The 21,868-nt window shown below is 41.6% G+C and overlaps 1 protein-coding gene across 1 annotated transcript in view; it reads left to right on the forward strand.

Annotated features, from left to right (window-relative positions):
* The window catches only part of LOC139711156 (uncharacterized), a 54,455-nt gene extending 32,937 nt beyond the window's left edge, over positions 1-21,518 (forward strand). The window contains exons 26-44 of the mRNA XM_071623074.1: positions 988-1,343; positions 2,140-2,268; positions 3,025-3,159; positions 4,501-4,620; positions 5,383-5,730; positions 6,471-6,586; positions 7,762-7,823; positions 9,478-9,656; positions 10,077-10,130; positions 10,592-10,948; positions 12,855-12,971; positions 13,237-13,611; positions 14,354-14,449; positions 15,037-15,144; positions 16,085-16,444; positions 17,051-17,240; positions 18,203-18,462; positions 19,207-19,346; positions 21,357-21,518. Of these exons, the coding sequence (XP_071479175.1) occupies positions 988-1,343; positions 2,140-2,268; positions 3,025-3,159; positions 4,501-4,620; positions 5,383-5,730; positions 6,471-6,586; positions 7,762-7,823; positions 9,478-9,656; positions 10,077-10,130; positions 10,592-10,948; positions 12,855-12,971; positions 13,237-13,611; positions 14,354-14,449; positions 15,037-15,144; positions 16,085-16,444; positions 17,051-17,240; positions 18,203-18,462; positions 19,207-19,346; positions 21,357-21,518 (3,664 nt within the window). The remainder of the gene's footprint in view (positions 1-987; positions 1,344-2,139; positions 2,269-3,024; positions 3,160-4,500; positions 4,621-5,382; positions 5,731-6,470; positions 6,587-7,761; positions 7,824-9,477; positions 9,657-10,076; positions 10,131-10,591; positions 10,949-12,854; positions 12,972-13,236; positions 13,612-14,353; positions 14,450-15,036; positions 15,145-16,084; positions 16,445-17,050; positions 17,241-18,202; positions 18,463-19,206; positions 19,347-21,356) is intronic.
* The last annotated feature ends 350 nt before the right edge of the window (positions 21,519-21,868 follow it).

Raw genomic sequence — 21,868 nt, forward strand, 5'->3', positions numbered from 1 at the left:
AAAGAACGACCCAAGTCCATATGAATAAAAAAACGACCCAAGTCCACCACACAAAATGGCCTCTCCACAATTCATGAAAATGTTAATTTTCATAATAACATATGTTCTAATTTGAATATACAATGTTGCCTTCCCATCACAGTTAAATAGAATATTATTGGACAAATACAAAAGATATGAAGTTTTTCTTAGTTTACTCCAAATGGTCTTGCATGGACTTGGGTCGTTCTTATATTCATATACTCGTTTCTCTTTAGAAAATATTTTGAATTTAAAATCATTGCTTAATCCGTAAGATTAACAGCCGCTATCAGCATGGTTGTCAGTGTTGCAATTTGATATTGTCATTTGGTCTTTAATTTTCCACTTGATTTGGAGTTATCGCTAAAGTTGCGTTTACACCATGTTCCCGGCAACCAAGGCAGCCCCGTTTCAGGCCACCGTGGACAAAACGGGATGGACTTGAAACAACGCGGTGAGACGGGATAGGCAAACGTGACAGGCCGTGACTGCCGTGGATGCCTTGTCAGAATTTTAAACTGTCAAAAAAAAAAATGCCACGGCAATCCCGGTGCTAATGAGGAATCTTGTATGCAGTGATAAAACAACAACAAAGCGGGGCTGCACGTAGTAAGCCCTAACAAACTTAGCGGCTGTCCGTAGCGGGACGAGACTGAAAATGCTGATAGTCTAGCCTGACCAGACGCCCTGAGAACAGCGTCTGATGGCTTTATGTTTACCAGGGCCAGGACTGGAACGAATAAGACTAGAATGCGAGGAGGGAATATGCAGAGGAATATCTCATCTACCCACGGCGCACTACGATTCGGGTAAATGGAGCTGCCGTAGCAGCCGGGAACATGGTGTAAACGCAGCTTTAAACATATCTATTATTTATAAATCATTCCTTGAACACCGAAATGTATTTTGCTGTCATGGCCTATTAGTATTAATGTTTATTGCCTAATCTTTGCTTGACACAGGAAGGGATTATTCTTGCGGCGAAGTCAATCTTGTCGTTAGTTCTGGCAGCCCAGTTGTCTTATCCAACCCGGTCTTTCCCGATTACGGCGTGGACACCCACGGCTGCACCTGGTTCGTGTCCGCTGCCGACCCCGCCGCCACCCTCGTCGTCAAATTCCGCGTCCTGAGCGTTGATGCCATTGTCGGCACGCTCTTGATCGGGGCCGGCCACGACAACACGAACCGGTCCACACTCCTCCGCGAGGTGCGGACCGACCCCTCGGCCATAGAGACGGGGCAGCGTCTGATCTGGCTATCGTACGCCTCGCTCCTTTCCAGCCGGGGCTGGGAGCTGGAGCTGTTGGCTATTGGCAGCAGCGGTAAATAAGAGCTCGTCACTGACTAAGTTAAAGTAATGTACTAGGAATCAAATATTTGCTGTTCGTAATATACTGATATATTTGGAAGCAATATGGCTGGATACACATCAGTGTTTTAATGTAAATTGTGGAAAATCAGAAAGTACTCATTTGTCATGTGTTGCATTTCCCTTTAAGGTATTAAAAGGAGACTTAACCTGCTATACAACGATTTGAGACGTAAATTGGTACGAGTATAGAGTGATTATAATAACACCTGCACTGTGTCTACATCAATGTGAAGACGATTACACGCAGGTAGCCAAGCCGCTCTTCGTAAGCTTAATCTTCGTCAAAAAAAAATTAATGGAAATGAAGTGATACTAACCTCTTTTTTGAAAAATGTCCAGTCAAGTAAAATTATTTTTTTTGTCCCTCTACAAAGTATCCATCTTCCACGTATCCATCTATTTAATCTATCTAGACACATTGGCTTATGTATCCATTCATCTTTTTATCTATCTGTATCCTATATCTGTCTGCCCCTCTCTCGCTCTGTCCATTCATATATAAATCTAACTATCAATCAATGAATCAATCAATCGATCAATTAGTCTTTCTATATTTCTACATATATTTCTCTATCTACCTGCATATATCAATCAGTCAATCTATTTATTCATCTATCTATCTATCTATCTATCTATCTATCTATCTATCTATCTATCTAATTTTTCTGTATATATCTATCTAGTAATTATCTATCTATCCAAGTGTCGATCTATCTAGTGTATCTCTCCACTGTTTTTTTTTTCAGGTTCTTCAGAATTCTGCTCCGAAAGTGGCTCAGTATCTTGTTCCTCTGGTTTGACGTGTGTTCCCTCTGACTGGGTCTGTGATGGCATAGCTGACTGTCAAGATTCGGCTGATGAAACCTCGTGTACAGGTGGGTCAGACTAAACTGTTTTTATGTAAGGCGGGACCACTTCACCGGGCTGAACACCTTGCTCTTTTTGTAATCTATAATTTCAAGTTGATGTCCAGCATAGTCCAGAGGTTTGTTTTTTTTTTTAATAACAGAGCGATGTCTGATATCATGACACGCGGAATCATGTTTAGGTCTTTGAAATCAGCAGGTTTTGTTTTCTGCACACGACGGTGTAACCGTATAGCAAGTAAAATTGAGCAGACACCAAAGGAGAAAATAAATTCGTTAGTTAACGGTGGTTAACTGTTTAGGGGTAGAATATCTATGAGGTTCATTCCTGAATGCATGTAAGGGTTCCTCAAACTACCAGTAGTGGGATTCACACGTAGGCAAATTAGCGGGATACAAATCTCGAGAATTGGATCGCGATCGTTATCCCGCAATTTTGTCTGTTTTCTCTTCGTTTGAACGCTTGTAAAAAAGTCTCGAGACAATTATGATGGATCACTATCGTTTTCCGCCACTTTGTCTGTTTTTTGTTAGTGTGAACGCTTGTTAAAAAAAATTGTCCCTAGATGATCATGATGGATCACGATTGTAATCCCGCTATTTTTTTTGTTTCATATCCGTGTGAACGCTGGTAAGAAACTTCGAGATATGGATCTCGAATTGATAACCTCTTATATTGTACGTGTGAATGCGGCCTAATGACGGCCTCGGAAACCTCGAATTTCGCTCCTGACTTAACCAGCACACATTCATTCATCTCCCCAGTGCCACTGGACTGCAGAGATGGCTACGCCAGCTGCCAGGCTGTCGCGACCTGCATCCCGTTGCCATGGCAATGTGATGGCATCCCAGACTGCAGCGACCAGACAGACGAGCTGGAAATGTACTGCAATCCAACAGGTGGGTTCACGGCGGCTGGTCCTGATTAAAAGCTTGACCCTCCGTAAACAGACACCTAGGAAGGAATGAACACAGTTCACTCCTGAGGACGGACAGTCAAGCTGTCCGGAACGTCGAGCCTTTTCTCGTCCCTCTCATTGTATTCTCTTCTGGTTCACAGTCGTTTTCAGGACTCGCACATTTCAAGAAAGAATATCTCTACTCTAGCTCACTCTCCATCTCACTTCTCCTTTCTCACCTCTCCCTCTTCAATTATCTACTATCTCCTCTTCCAACAGTCTTTTTTCAGGTCTTACCACATGATGAACCGTAAACCTAATCTTCGTCATCGACACCACCATGCAAACCTCCATCTTCAAAGATCATCTAAACAGAGTTTGTTAGAATCTCCATCAAATGATCGAGTTTTTGGTAAATATTCAATGCAATGTACAGCTCTTCAGAGCTTGCCCTGAAATTAAGCACATTGATCACAAATTTTGTTACTAATAATTATTTTACGCTTTAAACTTAAACTACAACGACAATAACTTGCGATCGTTTTTGGCAATCATATGGTTATCACACGTTTATGATGCAGTGAGCAAAAAAAAAAATGTCTATGTTGGTTTTGCTTCTTTGACTTTGTCAGAGGGATGACTAAAACAGACCGAAATTGACGCAGATGCTTGGCAAAACATGCATGACTGTATCTAAGTTCAGACAAGGTTGTGCATATCTCACATACTTTACCTGACTTCGAAATGGCGCGAAAACTTAAGATTCACACATTTACACATCTTTTGCGTGACATCCATCACTCCATAGTGCAGTGACTTTTGTATATCAAATTCCGACTTTAATTCCGATGTTTTTTATTTCACAGTTTGGGATGACGGATGTATTTCTTCATCCACGCTGTGTTGAGAATCACAAGTTGTAAGCCAGTTATCAATAAAACACCCGTACAGTCAGTTGTGTGCCCGCTTAGATTATGTACAGGTATACACTGTGGTATTATGCCAGATATAGTCTGATGCATCGAAAAATACACGAGAACAATGATTAATTGGTGGAGACGCTGTGGCATAATGGATAAGACTCCCGACTCCCAATCGGAGGACCGAGTTCGATTCCCGCCCAGTGCTTACGTCCTTGGACAAGATATTTTTACCCACAATGTCCCTCTCGACCCAGGTGTATAAATTGGTACCTGGTCACGCTAGGGTAATAATAACGGCAAGGCCCTCTTGTAGAGCAGTAGCAACGCTGAAGAGGCGACCCTGGATAAAGAAGACACTATTATTATCAATAGTCACTCTTATCTTTCTCTTTATGTCTGACACTGCACGCAACAATTAGTTGAGTGCGGCAGCAACTTCACCTGTGCCTCTGAAACTCAGTGTGTGTCCCAGAGTGTGGTATGCGACTTCTTTCCGGACTGCGACGATGGTAGCGACGAGGTCTCCTGTAACTACACAAGTAAGACTTTTCAATTCGATCCCGATATCGGTAGCGAAATATATATATGTCATTCTTATCTTACAATAAGGAGATTCAGAAATCTACCAACGTTTAGTAGTTTGCTGGCTAGCTTTCGTCCACTTGGCCTGAAGAAGTCCACATGAGTGGACGAAATCTAGCCACCAAACTTCTCAAGTTTTCTGCATCATGTTTCATTCTTTTTTCATTGATATTGGGAGAAGTCAGTGATTAGAAAATGACATACATAACATGGAAAATAATGTGCTAATATACGTGTGAGTAACATGCACCATTTCCCCTTTTATATAGCCATCACTTTCTGGATGTATATTCACAACTTTGAATCCAATTGAATGTAAAAGAGCACGGTTTTGTATCGTTATGATTCATGTCTATGTCAGTACAATTTGAATGTGTGAAGAGATGTTCATATCTGACCAAAGTGATAACTCAAGGAAAGACTTTCCGTATGTCTGTATAAGCGACAGTTTACTACAATCACTGCACGCCATTAGCTTGACATCAGATTTTGCAAATCGAAAGTGGGGGAAGAAGAAAGACGGAGTACATGCATCTTAGATGACAGTGAGTAGTGACAGCTAGCATTGTGCTGTAGCAAGTTAGTCATGGATCCGAGCGATATTGCATGAAAATGAAAAAAATAACCTATGAATATTCTCCTTGATGGCTTACAAGCCGACAATTTTGTTAGTCATTAATCTCATCATAAATCCATACGGCGACTTCTCTGATTTGCAGCATTTGAGGAAGCTTTCCTTGAGGCCGGTACACCTCGTCTGGTATTTTCGCCTGGTTTCCCGGCGCCTTATCCCACCGACCTGGAGTACGTCTGGCGGGCCACGGCCCCGCCGGCCCACACGATCCTTCTCATCTTCATCGTATTCGACACGGAGGCGGGAATCGATATCCTTGAGTTGTGGGACGGAGAGCGTAACATCGGCACGAGCACGCTACTGCTGGAGTGGTCGGGGAGCGACTTGCCAGGGAACGTCACGACCTCCACCAACGACTTGTGGATCTACTTCAACTCCAGTGCCTCCATTACCGGGGATGGCTTCCTAGTAGAACTGCATGCCCTGGCTCCTTGTAAATAAATACGTTTTCTCATTTCAAGTTCAAGTTCAAGTTCATATTTATTCGTTTTTCCACAGTATACAAACATGAATCTCACTTTCTTAAGTGACAAAAACAATGCATACAATTGTTCAGAGAAGACAACAATAATAGGAAAAAAAAAACGAACAGTAGCGATACATGTCAATAGTTGCTAAGATCACTAACGAAAGTGAAATAGTTTTCAATATATGCACTGTGTGAAAAAACGGAGGGATATTTGAAAATTGAACAAGCAAAATGAAAATTAAACAAGCAAACAAATCAGCATAAATTATATACCTCGAGTTAACACCATGCCAGTTTAGTTCGGAATGAGCTGCTTCAGGGATTATCTCGTCAAGCTCAAGCGGATACCTAGCCTTTTTTGTCATATGCCTGAAGTTTTATCAACATTCGTTTCACCCCCTCCCCCCAACAAAACTGGTAACAAAACTGATAACTTTGTTATTACAACCCGCGCAGGTCTTTCAATTCTCAATGTTGGCCACCTTTTGTCAAGTCAATTATTATTATCATTATCATTTTTATCATTATTATTATTATTATTATTATTATTATTATTATTATTATTATTATTATCATTATCATTATTATTATTATTATTATTATTATTATTATTATTATTATCATCATTATCATTATCATCATCATCATCATCATCATAACTCTTATTATTATTATCATTATTGTCTCCTTTCCGACCCAAATAGCTGCCGATCCTTTTGTAGCTGTGGGATCGTTTTCCATAGCAGGGACTTTTACCCGAGACCTCGAGGACTCCACTTCGGCTGCCTACCAGACCTTGGCCAGGGGGCTTCTTGATGGGGTAACCACGTGACTACCTTGTACCTCCCGTTTTCTATATTGTGTTTTGTGTTGTTGTTGTTGCTGCTGTTATTATTATTATTATTATTATTATTATTATTATTATTATTATTGTTATTATTATTATTGTTGTTATTGTTATTATTATTATTATTATTATTATTATTATTATTATTATTATTATTATTATTATTATTATTATTATTATTACTTAGTTTCTTCCGAAATATGTGCATCACAAGCAATACGATTCGAAGGGACCTTGCACCCGTCAGCCTAATTTACATTCTGGACTCCTTCGTGTGATATCTCTATTCGAGCTGCTTAACCTATGATACTTCAAATCAAGTGAACGCGCGATCCCGAGAACCTTTCGGGACCACGCCATCACTCGACTCAACTCGTACAGGTTTAGCAGCTCGATTAAGGATATCACTAAAGGAGTTCAGAATCTGGACTACCATCGGCCTGTGACTGCTTGATATACAATGACTAACCAGAATATGAAATCCTGCAATATTTAACCCCTTGCGTGCTTTATGCGCCTATTGGTACAGAAAATCCCGTAGCATTGTACACACTGTCCAAAAGTCCCTAGCACATAAAGGATTAAAACAGATGACACTTTCATATCACATGAATGAAAAAGATGGAGTTTATGTCAAGCTATATGCCAAGTTTGTTCTTTTTCTCCATCTTTCATCAAAATTGGCCCTAAAACCGACAAGATTTGGAATTCTACCCTCTGCAGTCTTAATTGTGGTGTTTTAGATCATCAAAAATGATAATCAAGAAGTCATGTATCATACCGAAGTCGAACCCCAATGTCTTGGTTTTCTCCTACAGTACCACAAATATGTGACAACTGTGCAAACAGTAATTTCACCCACTCATTTCTCTTTGTGGTATTGATTAAAAAATACAGTAAATCACTTCATAATCATTTAACTGATCTGTTTTCGGTTTGTTTTTTCTTCTAACTTTTAATTTTTAGAATTGTGTGCAATTCTTGTACTTCTTTTTGTTGAAAATGTTAGTTATCTCGGTCACCAGGGCTTTCCGTATGCAGCAGAATACATACAGATCACATCACAACACATGCTCTTATGAATCATGTTTGTCTTGTTTTATTCACTTTTGTGTTGTTGTTGTTGTTGTTCTATTCTTATCTCATAGTTTGACAGTGGCCTTGCTGTTTTGGGCAGCGCCTATCTTGGGACTACCGTAAATGGCTTCAGGTTAGACGAAACTTGATCTTTTCCCAAGGAATTGTCAGAAATAGATGTCTGCATATAGAAAGGATGTGGTGATGAATGCTTTCGCTGCCTTTTTATTTCCTTTAATTGATTGAGGCATCGGCGTTCTTCGGCGCAGATTTTTTTCTTTTTTTCAAAACTGATCGTCATTGACTAGAATTTCGTTACGCTTTTCTCAGTCACCTTCGACTAAAAATGGATGCCTGAGAGCTTGTCTCATTCAGATGCCTCAGTATGCTTCCCCTTGCGAGGTATCAAATTTTGTCTGAGTGGCTTGGGGAGGTATTGGGCAAATGTACCGAATAAATAGCTTGGAAAATTCCATATATATCCCTGGGATCATAAACGATTGCAAAAATGGTAGGCCCTATAATGATTTGTTGTACAGCGTTTTCTCTATCAGAACTATACACCTAAAATTTTTCACAATAAACAAATATAACGTAAAAGATACAGCAATAGATACAGCAAAAATATCAATGTAAGTTCTGATTCACTGAGGTAGCAGTCAACATGCAAACAGTAAACCTAAGTCCAGATGCAGTGATTTAATTCTTGTTTCTTAATTAAAAAAAAAAACAAGATATAGGCCCTGTTTTGTGAAGAGTTAAAGGTCCTGTTTACCTTTGGGAGCAGTGATTTAAAAAATGTTCAAGATGATGATGATGATAATGATGATGAAAGAGCATTTATATAGCGCCATTTATCTGTAGAAACATTCAAAGGCACCCAGCTCCCACAAGATATCACATTTGATGCATATGTGTAGGTCAGTTGTATCACAAAACACCCTACAATAAAGAATTTTGCAATAGAAACTAAAATATGAGGAGATATCACTATTTTTTTTTCAATAAACCGTAACTGTAGACGGTTTAGTCTGGAAACATTTTTATTATAACCATTGTTCACATTCTGTGTATTGACATTCAGTCATTGATATTGATTATACTAATTCAATTTTTTACATTGGTTGTTTCTATCCCTAACTCACATTTTAGACCTATTTTGAAGCATTAATGCTTGGTTTTTATTTCATCTGCAGACGATAAATTAAACCTTTAAATTGATTATATAGTTGGTTTCTATCATAAGTCTATGGTAGCCTGTGTGGTAAGGGAATTTACAATCGATTATATCTTTTGATAAAACGGGGCCACAGCCATACAAAATCCATGTTGTAGATGTTCACTACTTGACGGGGTCTCAGCTTGTGTTCGTTTTTACACCATGCATGTCTATGGTGCAGTTTCCCGCTATCACCACTTCATCTCGTTCGCGTTTTTTTTTCTCATAGTGAAGTTATCCTGAAACCTGATTTGTCTTCAAAATGTAGGTGATAGGTGAAAATGTGTAAGTTGAGTTTGACGTTAATCCAACTTTTCGGGATCTTTCCTTCAGCATTCTAGTATAATCCTTTACAAGCTGACTGACAATGACTGAGGTTACATTGATATCTATTAATTCCCCAAACTCCTTGACCTCTTTCGTTAAAACAAAAAGATACTTCTGAAATACCATCTTGAGTTTACCTGTGATACAACGTTTTATCTTGCTCTGCTGCTGTAATTCTCAACGAGGTATAAACTGGGGTCACAATTATTATCTATTCTTCCTTATTGGTTTTCTCCCGTAGGAATGGCAGCATCGACGCCGATTTCAGTGTCTTCCTTGGGAGCCTCCTGGCGGCCAATGACAGCTCAGATCCGCTGGAGACCACAAGGGACATGGTGACCAGTGCCATAGATACGGCCATTCAGGACGGCTCCTTCGCCGGCGTGCCGGTCATACCCGGGTCTACCACTGTGAAAGCCGGTGAGGAACTATACGCGTTTTTTTTTCTATAAAGACCTATGTATTTAATCAAGAAGTTTACGATGATTGTCAATTAAAGTATTCATTGGTATTTACTCCTCTTCCACAGCAGTAAAGGCCTGTTTCCACCGAGCACGGTAACGACAGTGGTTCGTCTTTTTTTTTTTTTTTTGCTAAGGTGGGCCAAAAGGAACCATGTCTGATTCTGCTACAATATCACTTCCCCGCTAATATTTTTTTTTTTTTACATAAATAATCTTCTTCAGTGATTTTGATACTCTTGATTGTTTGTACAGAATTACTGTTTTTTAACATAACCAGACAGGGCTGTTGATACAAAATACACCTCTGCGTTATGGTCTATGAAACTGATGTCTAATAATAGCCACTTTTTCATCCTTTAATTTCTGGTCATTCCAGTTTCTGGAGGAGATATGTTAACCACCAAACCTCCCGCTACCACAAATCCACCAGGTGAGAACAACTGCATTTCATTCTACTAGGACTTCAACATTTTATTAATTGACGTTGTCATCATTACTGTATTTGCAAATACATGAATTGGTAATCATGCATTAGGCATTATAGGTAACGATAGTCACGTGCACCATGATGATTGCTAATTCTGACGTACAAAATACCTGCAATCATGTTTTGAACAGAACCGTTGATAGAAACTTTGTACTTGAGATCTTGGGCCTTTTCCTGTGAGATGGAGGAGTTTCAAAAGGTTCAAAAGTTGAAAGTTCATACTATATAGATTTCGTACATTTAATGATTTACATTGATACTGGTCGGTGATTGGTCATTATGCAATCACGTGACTAATGCGCGCTTCGAGGAATGTAATCTTTTGGAGAAACCTGAAGTACCGCGGGGACGTCAAGTGTAATAATGCACCTCTAAAAAGGCAATATATGTTTGATATTTTACAGATGTCGCAGCAGATATCATGCTGACACCAAATGCCCCATATGTACTCACTTCACCCAACTACACCACTTCACCTGTCTACGCGACGGACCTCAGTATCCGGTGGACAGTTTCGGCACCGGTCGGTTACCGGATCATGGTGCGAACCCTCAACTTCAGCACCGAAGACTTTTACGACTACCTGCGGTTCGGCGAGGGGACTTCCCTCATCACGGAGAGCCTCGTTGCTGCGTTTACCGGAAGTTTTGACCCGCCCGACCTACTCTTACCGGGCCGGTACATGTGGGTGTGGTTCTTCAGCGATTACTCCGTCACGGACCGGGGTTTTAGCATACAGCTTTCAGCCGTACAGGTTGAAGGTAAAAAGAATTCATGTCACTGTAAATATGTGGAGAGTTAAATTGTGAAACGAGCTAACTCCGTTCTTGCTAAATTGAGGTATTTGCGATTATAGCAACTATAAAAACAAACAAAAATTATAAGAAAAACGGGATATTCTTAATCATACATTCAAGAATATTCACTGATATGTTACCAGTAAGGAAGCATTGGAAAAGTTTTAATCCGATTTATCTGATGATTGATTTCCTTTGAAATGCTTTAAAATGGCACTTGGCCGATTTTTCGATTAAACACTTCATGTTCTCTCTTTTCTTTCTTCCCTAACACAGATAATGGTCTTTTCCTATTCATTCGCAACATCAGTCTTAACTGCTTACATATTTATGAATATTCAGCATACACGTTTTGGGGCTAGTATTCATCTGTACTCTTTCTCAGGAATTTGTTGTGTATGTTGTTTTTCAGCAATGCAAATACTTATCGCCTACGTTTCAAAACAACGAAAGTATAATGCCTTGCACACGTATTAATTTGAATAGCCCACAAAAGAAAACTTTGTGGAGGACACTCCATATTCATCCTGTTAATTTATGTTTTCATTTATTCATTCATTCGTTCATTCATATGTCTGTTTATCCATCTTACGTATTTATTTATTCATTTGATTATTCATACATTTATTTATTCATTATACCCCCGCCAAACGAAGTTTGAAGGGGGTATATAGGAATCAGCGGACGGTCGGGCGGTCGGTCGGTCGGTCGGTCGGTCGGTCGGTCGGTCGGTCGGTCGGTCGGGCGGTCGGGCGGTCGGTCCGTTGCAAATCTTGCGTCGCGAACTACTTCCTCAGTTTTCAACCGATTCCCATAAAACTTGGCACAGATGTGTGCCTTGGGTTGTAGATGTGCAAGACGTATTTTTGACAGTACCAAAAAGTACGTTGCCGTGGTAACGGCATATTATGGGCAAAAATGGGTACAAATCTTGCGTCGCGAACTCCTCCCACAGTTTTTGATCAAATTTTTTGAAATTAGGTACAGATGTTCATCTGAATATGTTAATGTGCAAGACACATATTTCCGCAGTGGCAAAAAGTGCGTTGCCATGGTAACGGCATGTTATTGGTAAAATATAGGGCAAAATGCTTCATGGCAAAACTGCTTCATCAGTGTTCTTCCAATTCTCATGGAATTCATATTGAATGTTTGTCTTAGGATATAGGTCAGCATGACACATTTCTTGACAGTGACAAAAAGTATGTTGCCATGGTAACAGCTCACATATTATGAGCCAAAATGATGGAAAATTTTGTGTTGCAAACTACTTCCTCAGTTTTTGCCCAATTTCCATGAAACTTGGTACAGATGTGTGCCTTTGGTTGTAGATGTGCAAGACGCATTTTTTGACAGTACCCGATTGTACGTTGCCATGGTAACGGCATATTAATGGCAGAAGATCAAGGAAAGATCTTGCGGATTTAACTACTTCCTCAGTTTTTTGACCAAAGCTTATGAAATGTGGCACACACCTTGATCTTGGTGGGAAGATGTGGAAGACATATTTTTCGGACGTGTCGGAAGCTGCGTTGCCATGGTAACGGCATATAAATGGCAGAAGATCAAGGAAAGATCTTGCGGATTGAACTACTTCCTCTGTATTCGACTGAAGCTCATGAAATGTGGCACACACATTGGTCTTGGTTAGAAGATGTGCAAGACATATTTTTTGGACGTGTCGGAAGCTGCGTTGCCATGGTAACGGCATTTAAATGGCAGAAGATCAAGGAAAGATCATTCCTTGGGTAAGACTGTCGTCACGGGGCGGGGGTATTAATCACCTTCAGTGATATTTCTAGTTTATTTAGTCATTCATTCATTCATTTAGTTAATCATTTACTTATATTTTTTCCCTGTCATATTTCAGATGGTGAGTGTGGTTCCGATTTCACGTCCTGCTATACTACAGATGTCTGCTACTCCAGCCAGGGTTTGTGTGATGGGAATGGGACGTGTTACCATGGAGACGATGAAATCAATTGCCGTAAGTCCCAAGATATGTTTCCCATTACCTTTAATCACCAACGCCTGTGGGCTAACATGTTTTTGTAGCACATGAACAAATGTCTTTGGTTCACTGTATGTTGTGCATCAGTGTGTTGAATGTTGGACATATTCCTTTCAATGTTTAGGGAGTGGAATTATTATCATTCTGCTCACAAATATGCATGTCTCATCCCGAGTGTAATCCTACCATGAATAGGACAGTACCTGTCATATGTGTGTGATTGTCAATTGAATTCGAGCAGATTCTAGTTGCCCTCCGACTGAGGCAATGATCATCAGCGCCGAATCGCCACTGAACATCACGTCGGACAACTATCCAGACGGCTACGATGACCGCATCCACTGCGTGTGGATCCTGCAGGCTGAGCCGTCGCACTCGCTTGTCATCGACATCGTCGACTTCGACCTCGAGTCCGGATACGACTTCCTCTACGTGGGTTCGGGCAGCAACCGGTTGCAGACCGACTGTGCGGACGATTGCCTGTACGTTGAGTTGAGTGGAACGTTGACGCCGACCCGCTACTATTTGGGCGAGGCGGCCTGGTTAGATTTCCAGACCGATTTCTCCGTTTCTTCATCTGGCTTTGTCCTAACAGTGAGGGCGCTCCCCTTTAATGGTAAGTTAAATCAGACACATTTTTACTAAATATTATATATGATTTGTCAGACTGGGTAACATTTAGTAAAAAAAACAGAAGGGAAGAAAACGTATGTATGCATAATGTCCCAATTCCTGTGTAAATCTATACCAAATTGGACAAAATAGTATATCATTTACCTAGGTTTGCGACTTATGTTGCGACATCCTAGTCACTGTTAGCAGGCCATATCAATACGCAAAATTTAACTTAACTTAACACTGTAGGGTGCTTGATACATTTGATGACACACTGCCGCGCTTGGATCACCGACAAACCCGTCTTCACACCTTTGTGTCTGAACAAATTTGAAAAAAAAAACACTTTTTTTTTTTCAAAAATCGGCGTTTTCACTCAGTCAAGCGTTTAAAATATATAATATTCAAATACTGTAGGTCGATAATAAGCCTTGTAGCAAAGTTCTACAGAAAATCTAAAAGGCTTTGTGTTGACAACATTCGAAAAATTAAAAAATTTGACAGGATAAACCTGCGCTGTATATCACACACCCTATATAGTTTTCATCCAAACTCCCGTTTCCCGCTTTCATAATGGGGTAGCTGTAAGCGACAGGTCGCATGAATAGGAATGGGTGCAAACTTGTAGATCAAGCGTATTATATTTGTATCCGAATTTGTTTGTTTGTTTGCTTGTTTTATTTTGTTTATTTGCTTGTTCTGAGCGAGATCGAATTTATTCGTCACATTCTTTTCCTGCTCAGACACTGTGCCATGTGGTGCAGACCAGAGGGTGCCGGTCGAAAGCGAGTGTGACGGGGTGATCGACTGCTTCGACAACTCGGACGAGACCGGCTGTGGTGAGTTTATCATCTTCTAGAGTCAAATAATTACTCAAGTCTTTCATAACCCAGACTGAAGCTGCGTAAACCGTGTAGAATGAAACATTTAGTGTACTATAATCGATACAGAAGACGCATCTATCGATTCTGAGTAACACGAGATAGCCAAAAAAGATTTAGAAAGATAGTGTATGTTGCAACTGATTGACAAATTGCCCTACATCGACTTAAATTAGTACTGAATTGATCAGTGTTTTAGTTGTAGCCATGATAAAAATCATGGGCATAGGAGGTCGTAGGTTCGAATCCTGCTGGAGTATGTACGCCCTTGATTTTTATCATGGCTACTACTATAACACTGATCAATTCAGTGCGTATATACGTCGATGTAAGGCAATTATATTTTGTCAATCAGTTGCAATGATAACATCTCGACGGAAGAATTTCATGAATTTGGATAGTGTATGTGTAGTGCGACACGATGTAGGCTGGATGATTTTAGGATTATTATCATTTGCACTAGCAAGCAGGTTTACAAGTAATTACCATTGTAATGATATGGATCCTTGTTTGTATTGCATGAAATCTTTGCGCCAATCACCCAGTTTGCACTAGGAACCAGTTCCAGTGCACCAACGGTATCTGCGTCTCGAGCTCGGCCCGCTGCGACGGCGTCATGGACTGCGAGGACTTCTCAGACGAAGACGACTGCCGTAAGTTCTCTTTAGTCTCCCTCTCTCCTACCCTTCCCTCTCTTTCTCCCTCTTTCTCTCTCCAGGGCCCATTTCTGGTGCCACTTTCGAGTTACATCAGCAGACAAGCAAAAAAAAAAGGCCTTCATCACAATTTTCTGGTACCACTTCCTCGTTTCATCAGCAACCCACACTTTTCTTAGCGTAAATTTTCTGGTACAACTTCCGGGATTAATCGGCTGACAAGCAAAAACATAAAAGCAAAAAAAGGCTTAACCACATTTATCTGGTGCCACTTCCGGGGGTAAACGTGTGGAGGGGGGGGGGGGGGGGTGGGGGGCGGGGCAGAAGTGATGAGGCCCTATGTATTCCTTTGTATTATGACGGTTCGAGTGTCCAATTAGTGTCAATCTTAATAGACATCTTAGTGTCAGAGGTAAAACTACCAGGTTTAAGAAGTAAATATGCCAGAGGTGAATGTGAGTTTTCTGCCATTGCACCAAATACAATTTAAGAATACAAATGAAGTAAATGTCAGAGGTGGATTGACTCATAACTGTACAAAGCTCAAGTTCTTCAAAGTCCTAATAAGAATGGAATTTTGTTTTAGCTTGTTGAGACGTTGGAAACAATGATATGATACAGGATGATATTTGTGTTTGGTTTTCAATGACTTATATTTTTACCTCTTGGGAAATACAGTATATCTAAGGATTAAAGGTACGATATTCAAAGCAACGCAGGGTAGCTTGATCCTTCTCGCTTGAGCTGCAAAGTGGGATTTCTGTTTTCGTTGTACACAATTAACCTGGGTTCTTAGGGGTGTATATAATTGTGACGTTTGTACCCTAATGTGGCGAAGAGAAGATCTAACTAACAGTCATCGTGGTTATGGCGGTTTTCCAATTTCATGTTTTGTTACGATACACCACAACTTTATCTTCTGCCGAATTCCCTGCAGCGCAATGCCGACCGATTCCGGAGAACACGTGTCAAGAGTTGCTGAGCTACGGCAGGACCTACTATCCGAACCTCGCGGCATCCGACGAGGACCAGGCCCTGGCGACTTACGGCGCAGTCGCCAACGCGTCCGCCGCCTGCCACGAATGGGCCGATCGCTTCTTCTGCGCCGTTTACTTCCCACAGTGCTTCCACAACGGACCCACGCAGCGGCCCTGCCGCCGCGCCTGCGAGGAGATCAGAGAAGCGTGCACCGGCGTCCTCGCGAGCTCGGAAGAGACGGAGTGGGACATCTCTTGTGATCAGTTCTCGAACGAGCAGCCGATAGGAGATGAGCTCTTCTGCCGGGGACCCGAAGGAGGTGAGACGGGCGGCTGCGGCCGTGATGTCATGATAGTTAGTGTCATGTAACGAGTAGTGTGTAGGCACCAATTGGGCCTCGTTTCATAAAACTTATTATTAATAACAAGATATGACAGTTGTTATAAGCTACTGAAATTCTTGCATCTGATTGGCTGACAGCAAATTCGACATAGAAATGTGGCAGTTACTACTGATAACAAGCTTTATGAAACCGGACCCTGGTCTTCAGTAGCGTATGCTTTTACGAAGTAAAGTGTATCCATAACATCATTTCCCTAATTTCAACAGTTATATAGTTGTTAGAGCTCGACTCTAATATTTGATTTTGCTATTTCAGCTAATCACCAATCAGCTTAGATGTACACTATAGTTGGGCAAGACAGACAAACATAATAGTTATTCATTAGGAATAGGTGATACATATCATTTCCTTAATTTCAACAGTTAGGTGTTAGTGCCCGACTCTGAACTATAATTTTTAATGATGCCATTTCAGCTAATCATCAATCAGCCTAGACGTACACTAAGATTATGCGAGACAGACAAATGCACTTATTCATTAGAAATACGTGAGATATAATATATATATATTTCCTCACCACAGACATTACCAACTCGTCCATCTGCGGCACGCGACCCGTTTTCACCCAGCGACAAGACAGAATTGTTGGTGGGGTGGACTCTAGTTTGGGCGAGTGGCCTTGGATCGGTTCGCTGCGGCGTGGCACCGCCATCCACCAGTGTGGCGCATCTCTCATTAATGAAGAATGGGCCATCACCGCCGCCCACTGTGTGTAAGTACATCCAGCATCTTCCAGTAGGAGGGCATTTCATGAAGCGTTTTGTCAGATAATTGTTCTGACAAAATGTTATAAGCTACTGAAATCCTTGCATCTAACTGGCTGACAGCAAGTTTGTCCGACAAATTTGACGGACAAAACGCTTCATGAAATGCTCCCTGGTGTTGGCAAATATCTTTATTTCGCGATAAAAGAGGAAAGGTTTTCCTTCTTTTCACAGATGGCTAGCACTTCAAAATTCAGTGATTTAGGTAGTGTGTTATCGTTTCGTAAAGATGGAAGAACATTCATGTACTTGACTGCGCTCATAAACTCTACGACCTGTAAAGAGATGTCTAACCCAACAAACTTGTGGCGATTCATGTGCGCAAAAAATGGTTGTTTATACCAAGGAGGGATAACTCTTTGCTTATCCCCCTTCCCCGTCACATGATACTGTATTGTGCACCATCTTCCCTCCGCTGGGGACTGCTGCATCTGGACTAAAAATTGCCATGGCGACATGACAGATCATTACCCTCTCGTTATACGAAATACTGCCCGGTCAACTTGAACAACCGGGCAACAAAGCAACACATTCACTCCCACTGGTGTAGCTGGTTTTGCTCACATCGATGTTCCCTCAACTTGTTGGCTAAATTATTCTTTAGCGCTTGAATACACTATTATCATCATCAGCTCTCAGCTAGAGACGGCTCAAGTGTTTCTTGAAAACCGGAATGGCAAATTTTGTAATGTTCCAGGTGCTTCAAAGGAAGGGATATTTGTCCAGTCTTAACAAGCCGGGCTGACTTTTCATTTTGAAATAGGATGAGAGGGTTCTGCTGTAGACCTTTTATGTTGCTTGACTTGTAGAGACTGTGAGTCATAATAACTTATATGTCGTGCTGAAACCATTTTAATTAATTCTGCGATGGCCGCATAATAGCTTACTTGCACTTCCCATACCTTACCAGTGGAGCCTTTAACACGTTGACGGTAGGAGACATCGAAATCTCCATAGAGACCGCGTACCACCACGTGACATCAATTGAGATCATCTCGCACCCCGACTTCACCAACGTTGCCGGGGGCGACGACATCGCTCTCCTCCGACTTATCGACCCCGTGCCGGAGTTCGACGACTACGTGAGGCCCATCTGCCTGGCGACGATCGGTGATGAGATCGAGAACTACAAGACCTGCTACGTGGCTGGTTGGGGTGCAGTGATAGAAGGTGAGTAGGAGAAAGCGGCTGGTGGGGGTGGTGGTGATGGGTGCACGGGTGGGGGTAGGAGGAGTTCTGGTGGGGCGTTGAGTGGTAGTTCACCTGTACAACATTTCCCCGTGTATGGATGAAATAGAGTAGGAAAGAGGTTGGCATGAACGAAAATCTCCGGACTCATCATGTATTCTCGTAATTCCACATTCTTAAAAAACTTGAATGTGGCTTCATAATTTTCATCTTCAAGAAAATCAGCAATTCTCATTTCATGAGGATTCGAAACAAATGTATCATAATACATGATGCGAACTTCTGTCAATTTGAAAAAAAAAACAACAACAACATGTAATTAAATGAAGAAATTATGATTCATGAGTCAACATATTCCGTTATCTCGTGCTGTTTTACTGAAATTGTGCATTGCCGGACTCGATGATATCAGAGATCTTATTTACAGTTTAATCAATGATCTGCCTCTTTTGAAAAGAAGAACAGTGTGCCAAACACGGCGAGTTTGAGGATGGGTATACAAGTGGTAGGATTTTGTTCTTTTTCTTATTGACTGTTGTCCTTGTTCATTTCCAATCATTTTGTCATTTTGTCATTTTGTAAGGAGGTTTGTTTACATGATTATGGCATGTTTTGTCAGCCTGAGAAAATGGATGAAAAGGGAAAACTGGAGCATATAACATCAATGATTATCGTGCGGTGCCATGACCGTGTTTTTGTTTTATTCTTTTGGTCATGCTCTTATAGGAGGCGGTACTGTGGACGCTCTCCAACAAGCCGTGGTTGGGTTGATCCCCGATAGCGACTGCGCCATCGCTTACCCAGAGTTCCGGGCAGACTCCATGATATGTGCCGGTTACCAGGCTGGAGGAGTCGATACCTGCAGTGTGAGTCATTTTTTCTTTATTTACCCTTTCTTTGCCAATGAGTCCAATTTGTACAAATTTCACACATATATCAATGGACAGGAAAGTTATATGGCATGCACAGGGTTAATTTGTTTAGTTTCGTGTTTTTTTTTTTTGTGTGTGTGCATGATTTTAATCTATGGGCGAGTTTCTCAATAGTGTGTAGAATCTCTCTTTTCTCTCTATAGCTCTTTTCGTCTGCACGTGTTATATGTTTGTCAGCAACAGATTATAGTCTGTCAAGGTGTATTACTGTGTGCAGCCAAGTCGTCTTGAATATGTTCCCTTCTCCCAGTCTTTGCCTGTTTGTCTGTCTGTCTGTCTGTGTATCTCTCCGTCTTATATTATCACTTAGGCCATACACAATGCCGGTTCTCTTCACTTATTCATCACTCTCAGTATATGTTCATCTAGCCTGATTTCATTATCTCCCTATCTTTCTCGTGCTATCTTTTCATCTTCAAGGTAACAAGATAGGATACCTCAAACAAAAGTTGATTATATGTATATATATATATATATATCTTTTTAGCTCACCTGAGCCAAAGGCTCAAGTGAGCTATTGCGATCGCCCTTTGTCCGGCGTCCGTCGTGCGTCGTGCGTCGTGCGTCGTGCGTCGTGCGTCGTCCGTCGTCCGTCGTCCGTCGTGCGTCGTGCGTAAACTTTTTACATTTTCATCTTCTTCTTGAAAACCCCAAGACCGATTTTCATCAAACTTGGCAGGTAGCATCCCTAGGGGGTTAGGAACTCAATTTGTTAAAATGGGCACCATGCCCCACCCAGGGGGCCCCCAGGGGGGCCCAAACCCCCCAAAATTAAGGAATCTGTAAAAATCTTCTTCTCTAGAACCAGAAGTGATAGAGCTAAGTTAATACTATGAGTTAGTACATTGATGACTGTAGTTTCAAGTTTGTTCATGGCAGAATCAGGGGTGCCCCCCTTGGGACCCAGGGGAGGGGGGTGGGGAAGGGTTCTAATGGGGCCTAAATTGTACATTTTCATCGTCTTCTTGAGAACCCCATGACCCATTTTCACCAAACTTGGTAGGTAGCATCCCTAGGGGGTTAGGAAATCAATTTGTGAAAATGGGCACCATGCCCCACCCAGGGGGCCCCCAGGGGGCCCAAACCCCCCAAAATTAAGGAATATCTGCAAAAATCTTCTTCTCTAGAACCAGAAGTGATAGAGCTAAGTTAATACTATGAGTTAGTACATTGATGACTGTAGTTTCAAGTTTGTTCATGGCAGAATCAGGGGTGCCCCCCTTGGGACCCAGGGGAGGGGGGTGAGGAGGGGTCCTAATGGGGCCTAAATTGTACATTTTTATCTTCTTCTTGAGAACCCCATGACCTATTTTCACCAAACTTGGCAGGTAGCATCCCTAGGGGGTTAGGATCTCAATTTGTTAAAATGGGCACCATGCCCCACCCAGGGGGCCCCCAGGGGTCCCAAATCCCCCAAATGAAGGAATCTTTATAAATCTTCTCTAGAATCAGAAGTTATATATAGAGCTGAGATAATACTATGAGTGAGTACATTAATGACTGTAGTTTCAAGTTTGTTCATAGGAGATCCAGGGGTGCCCCTCTTGGGTAGGGGGGGGGGGGGGGGGGTGGTTGGAAGGGTCCAAATGGGGGCCTGAATTGTACATTTTCATCTTCTTCCTGAAAACCTCATGATGGATTTTTGTCAAACTTGGCAGGTAGCATCCCTAGGGGGTCAGGATCTCAATTTATCAAAATGGGCACCATGCCCCACCCAGAGGGCCCCAGGGGGCCCCAATCCCCCCAAATTAAGGAATCTTAATTGGGCCCTTATTGTACATTTTCATCTTCTACTTGAGAATGCCTGGTCAAATTTTGGTAGAGCTGTGAATAATTTAGATTAGTGACTGCGTGAAAGGTGAACTTGCGATACTCAGGTGAGCGCTAGACCCGCGGGTCTCTTGTTCTCTTTGTAAATACATGTCTTTTCTCTTTCTCTCACAGGGTGACAGCGGAGGACCACTGATGTGTGAGGGTACAGACGGCAGGTGGCATCTAGTCGGGATCACCAGCTACGGCAACGGCTGCGCCCGTCCCAGCTTCCCTGGAGTCTATACCCGAGTGTCTCCCTTCATCGATTGGATCAACTCCCACATCCAGATTTGAGAGGGTCCTCCTCGGCTGTGACTGCTACCAGAGCTGGTGGCCGGGTCCCACCGCCTCGAATACTAGCATCTGCTTATCAAAATTGGAGACGTTTTACAATCAAGGGAAACTCTTTTTTTTTTGTTTTCTTTAACACTTTTCTTCCCTGGCGCAAGATATCGTCCAGTCTGAGCTTATTTTGTTTTGTTTTTTGATAGAAAGTCATCCAAGTGTCAACTCATGACAATAAAGTTAGCATGGAGTGGAGAGGAGAGGAAGAGAGTAGCAGATACAAACAAGTTTTTTTTTTAAAATATGCATTTATAATTATTATATCGTCTGCTCGTCAGAGAGGCATTATTGAACCCGTT

This window comes from Diadema antillarum, unplaced genomic scaffold (assembly GCF_040938485.1).
Source record: "Diadema antillarum isolate AM-2024a unplaced genomic scaffold, OU_Dant_1.0 seq00001619_RagTag, whole genome shotgun sequence".
NCBI classification, from domain to species: domain Eukaryota; kingdom Metazoa; phylum Echinodermata; class Echinoidea; order Diadematoida; family Diadematidae; genus Diadema; species Diadema antillarum.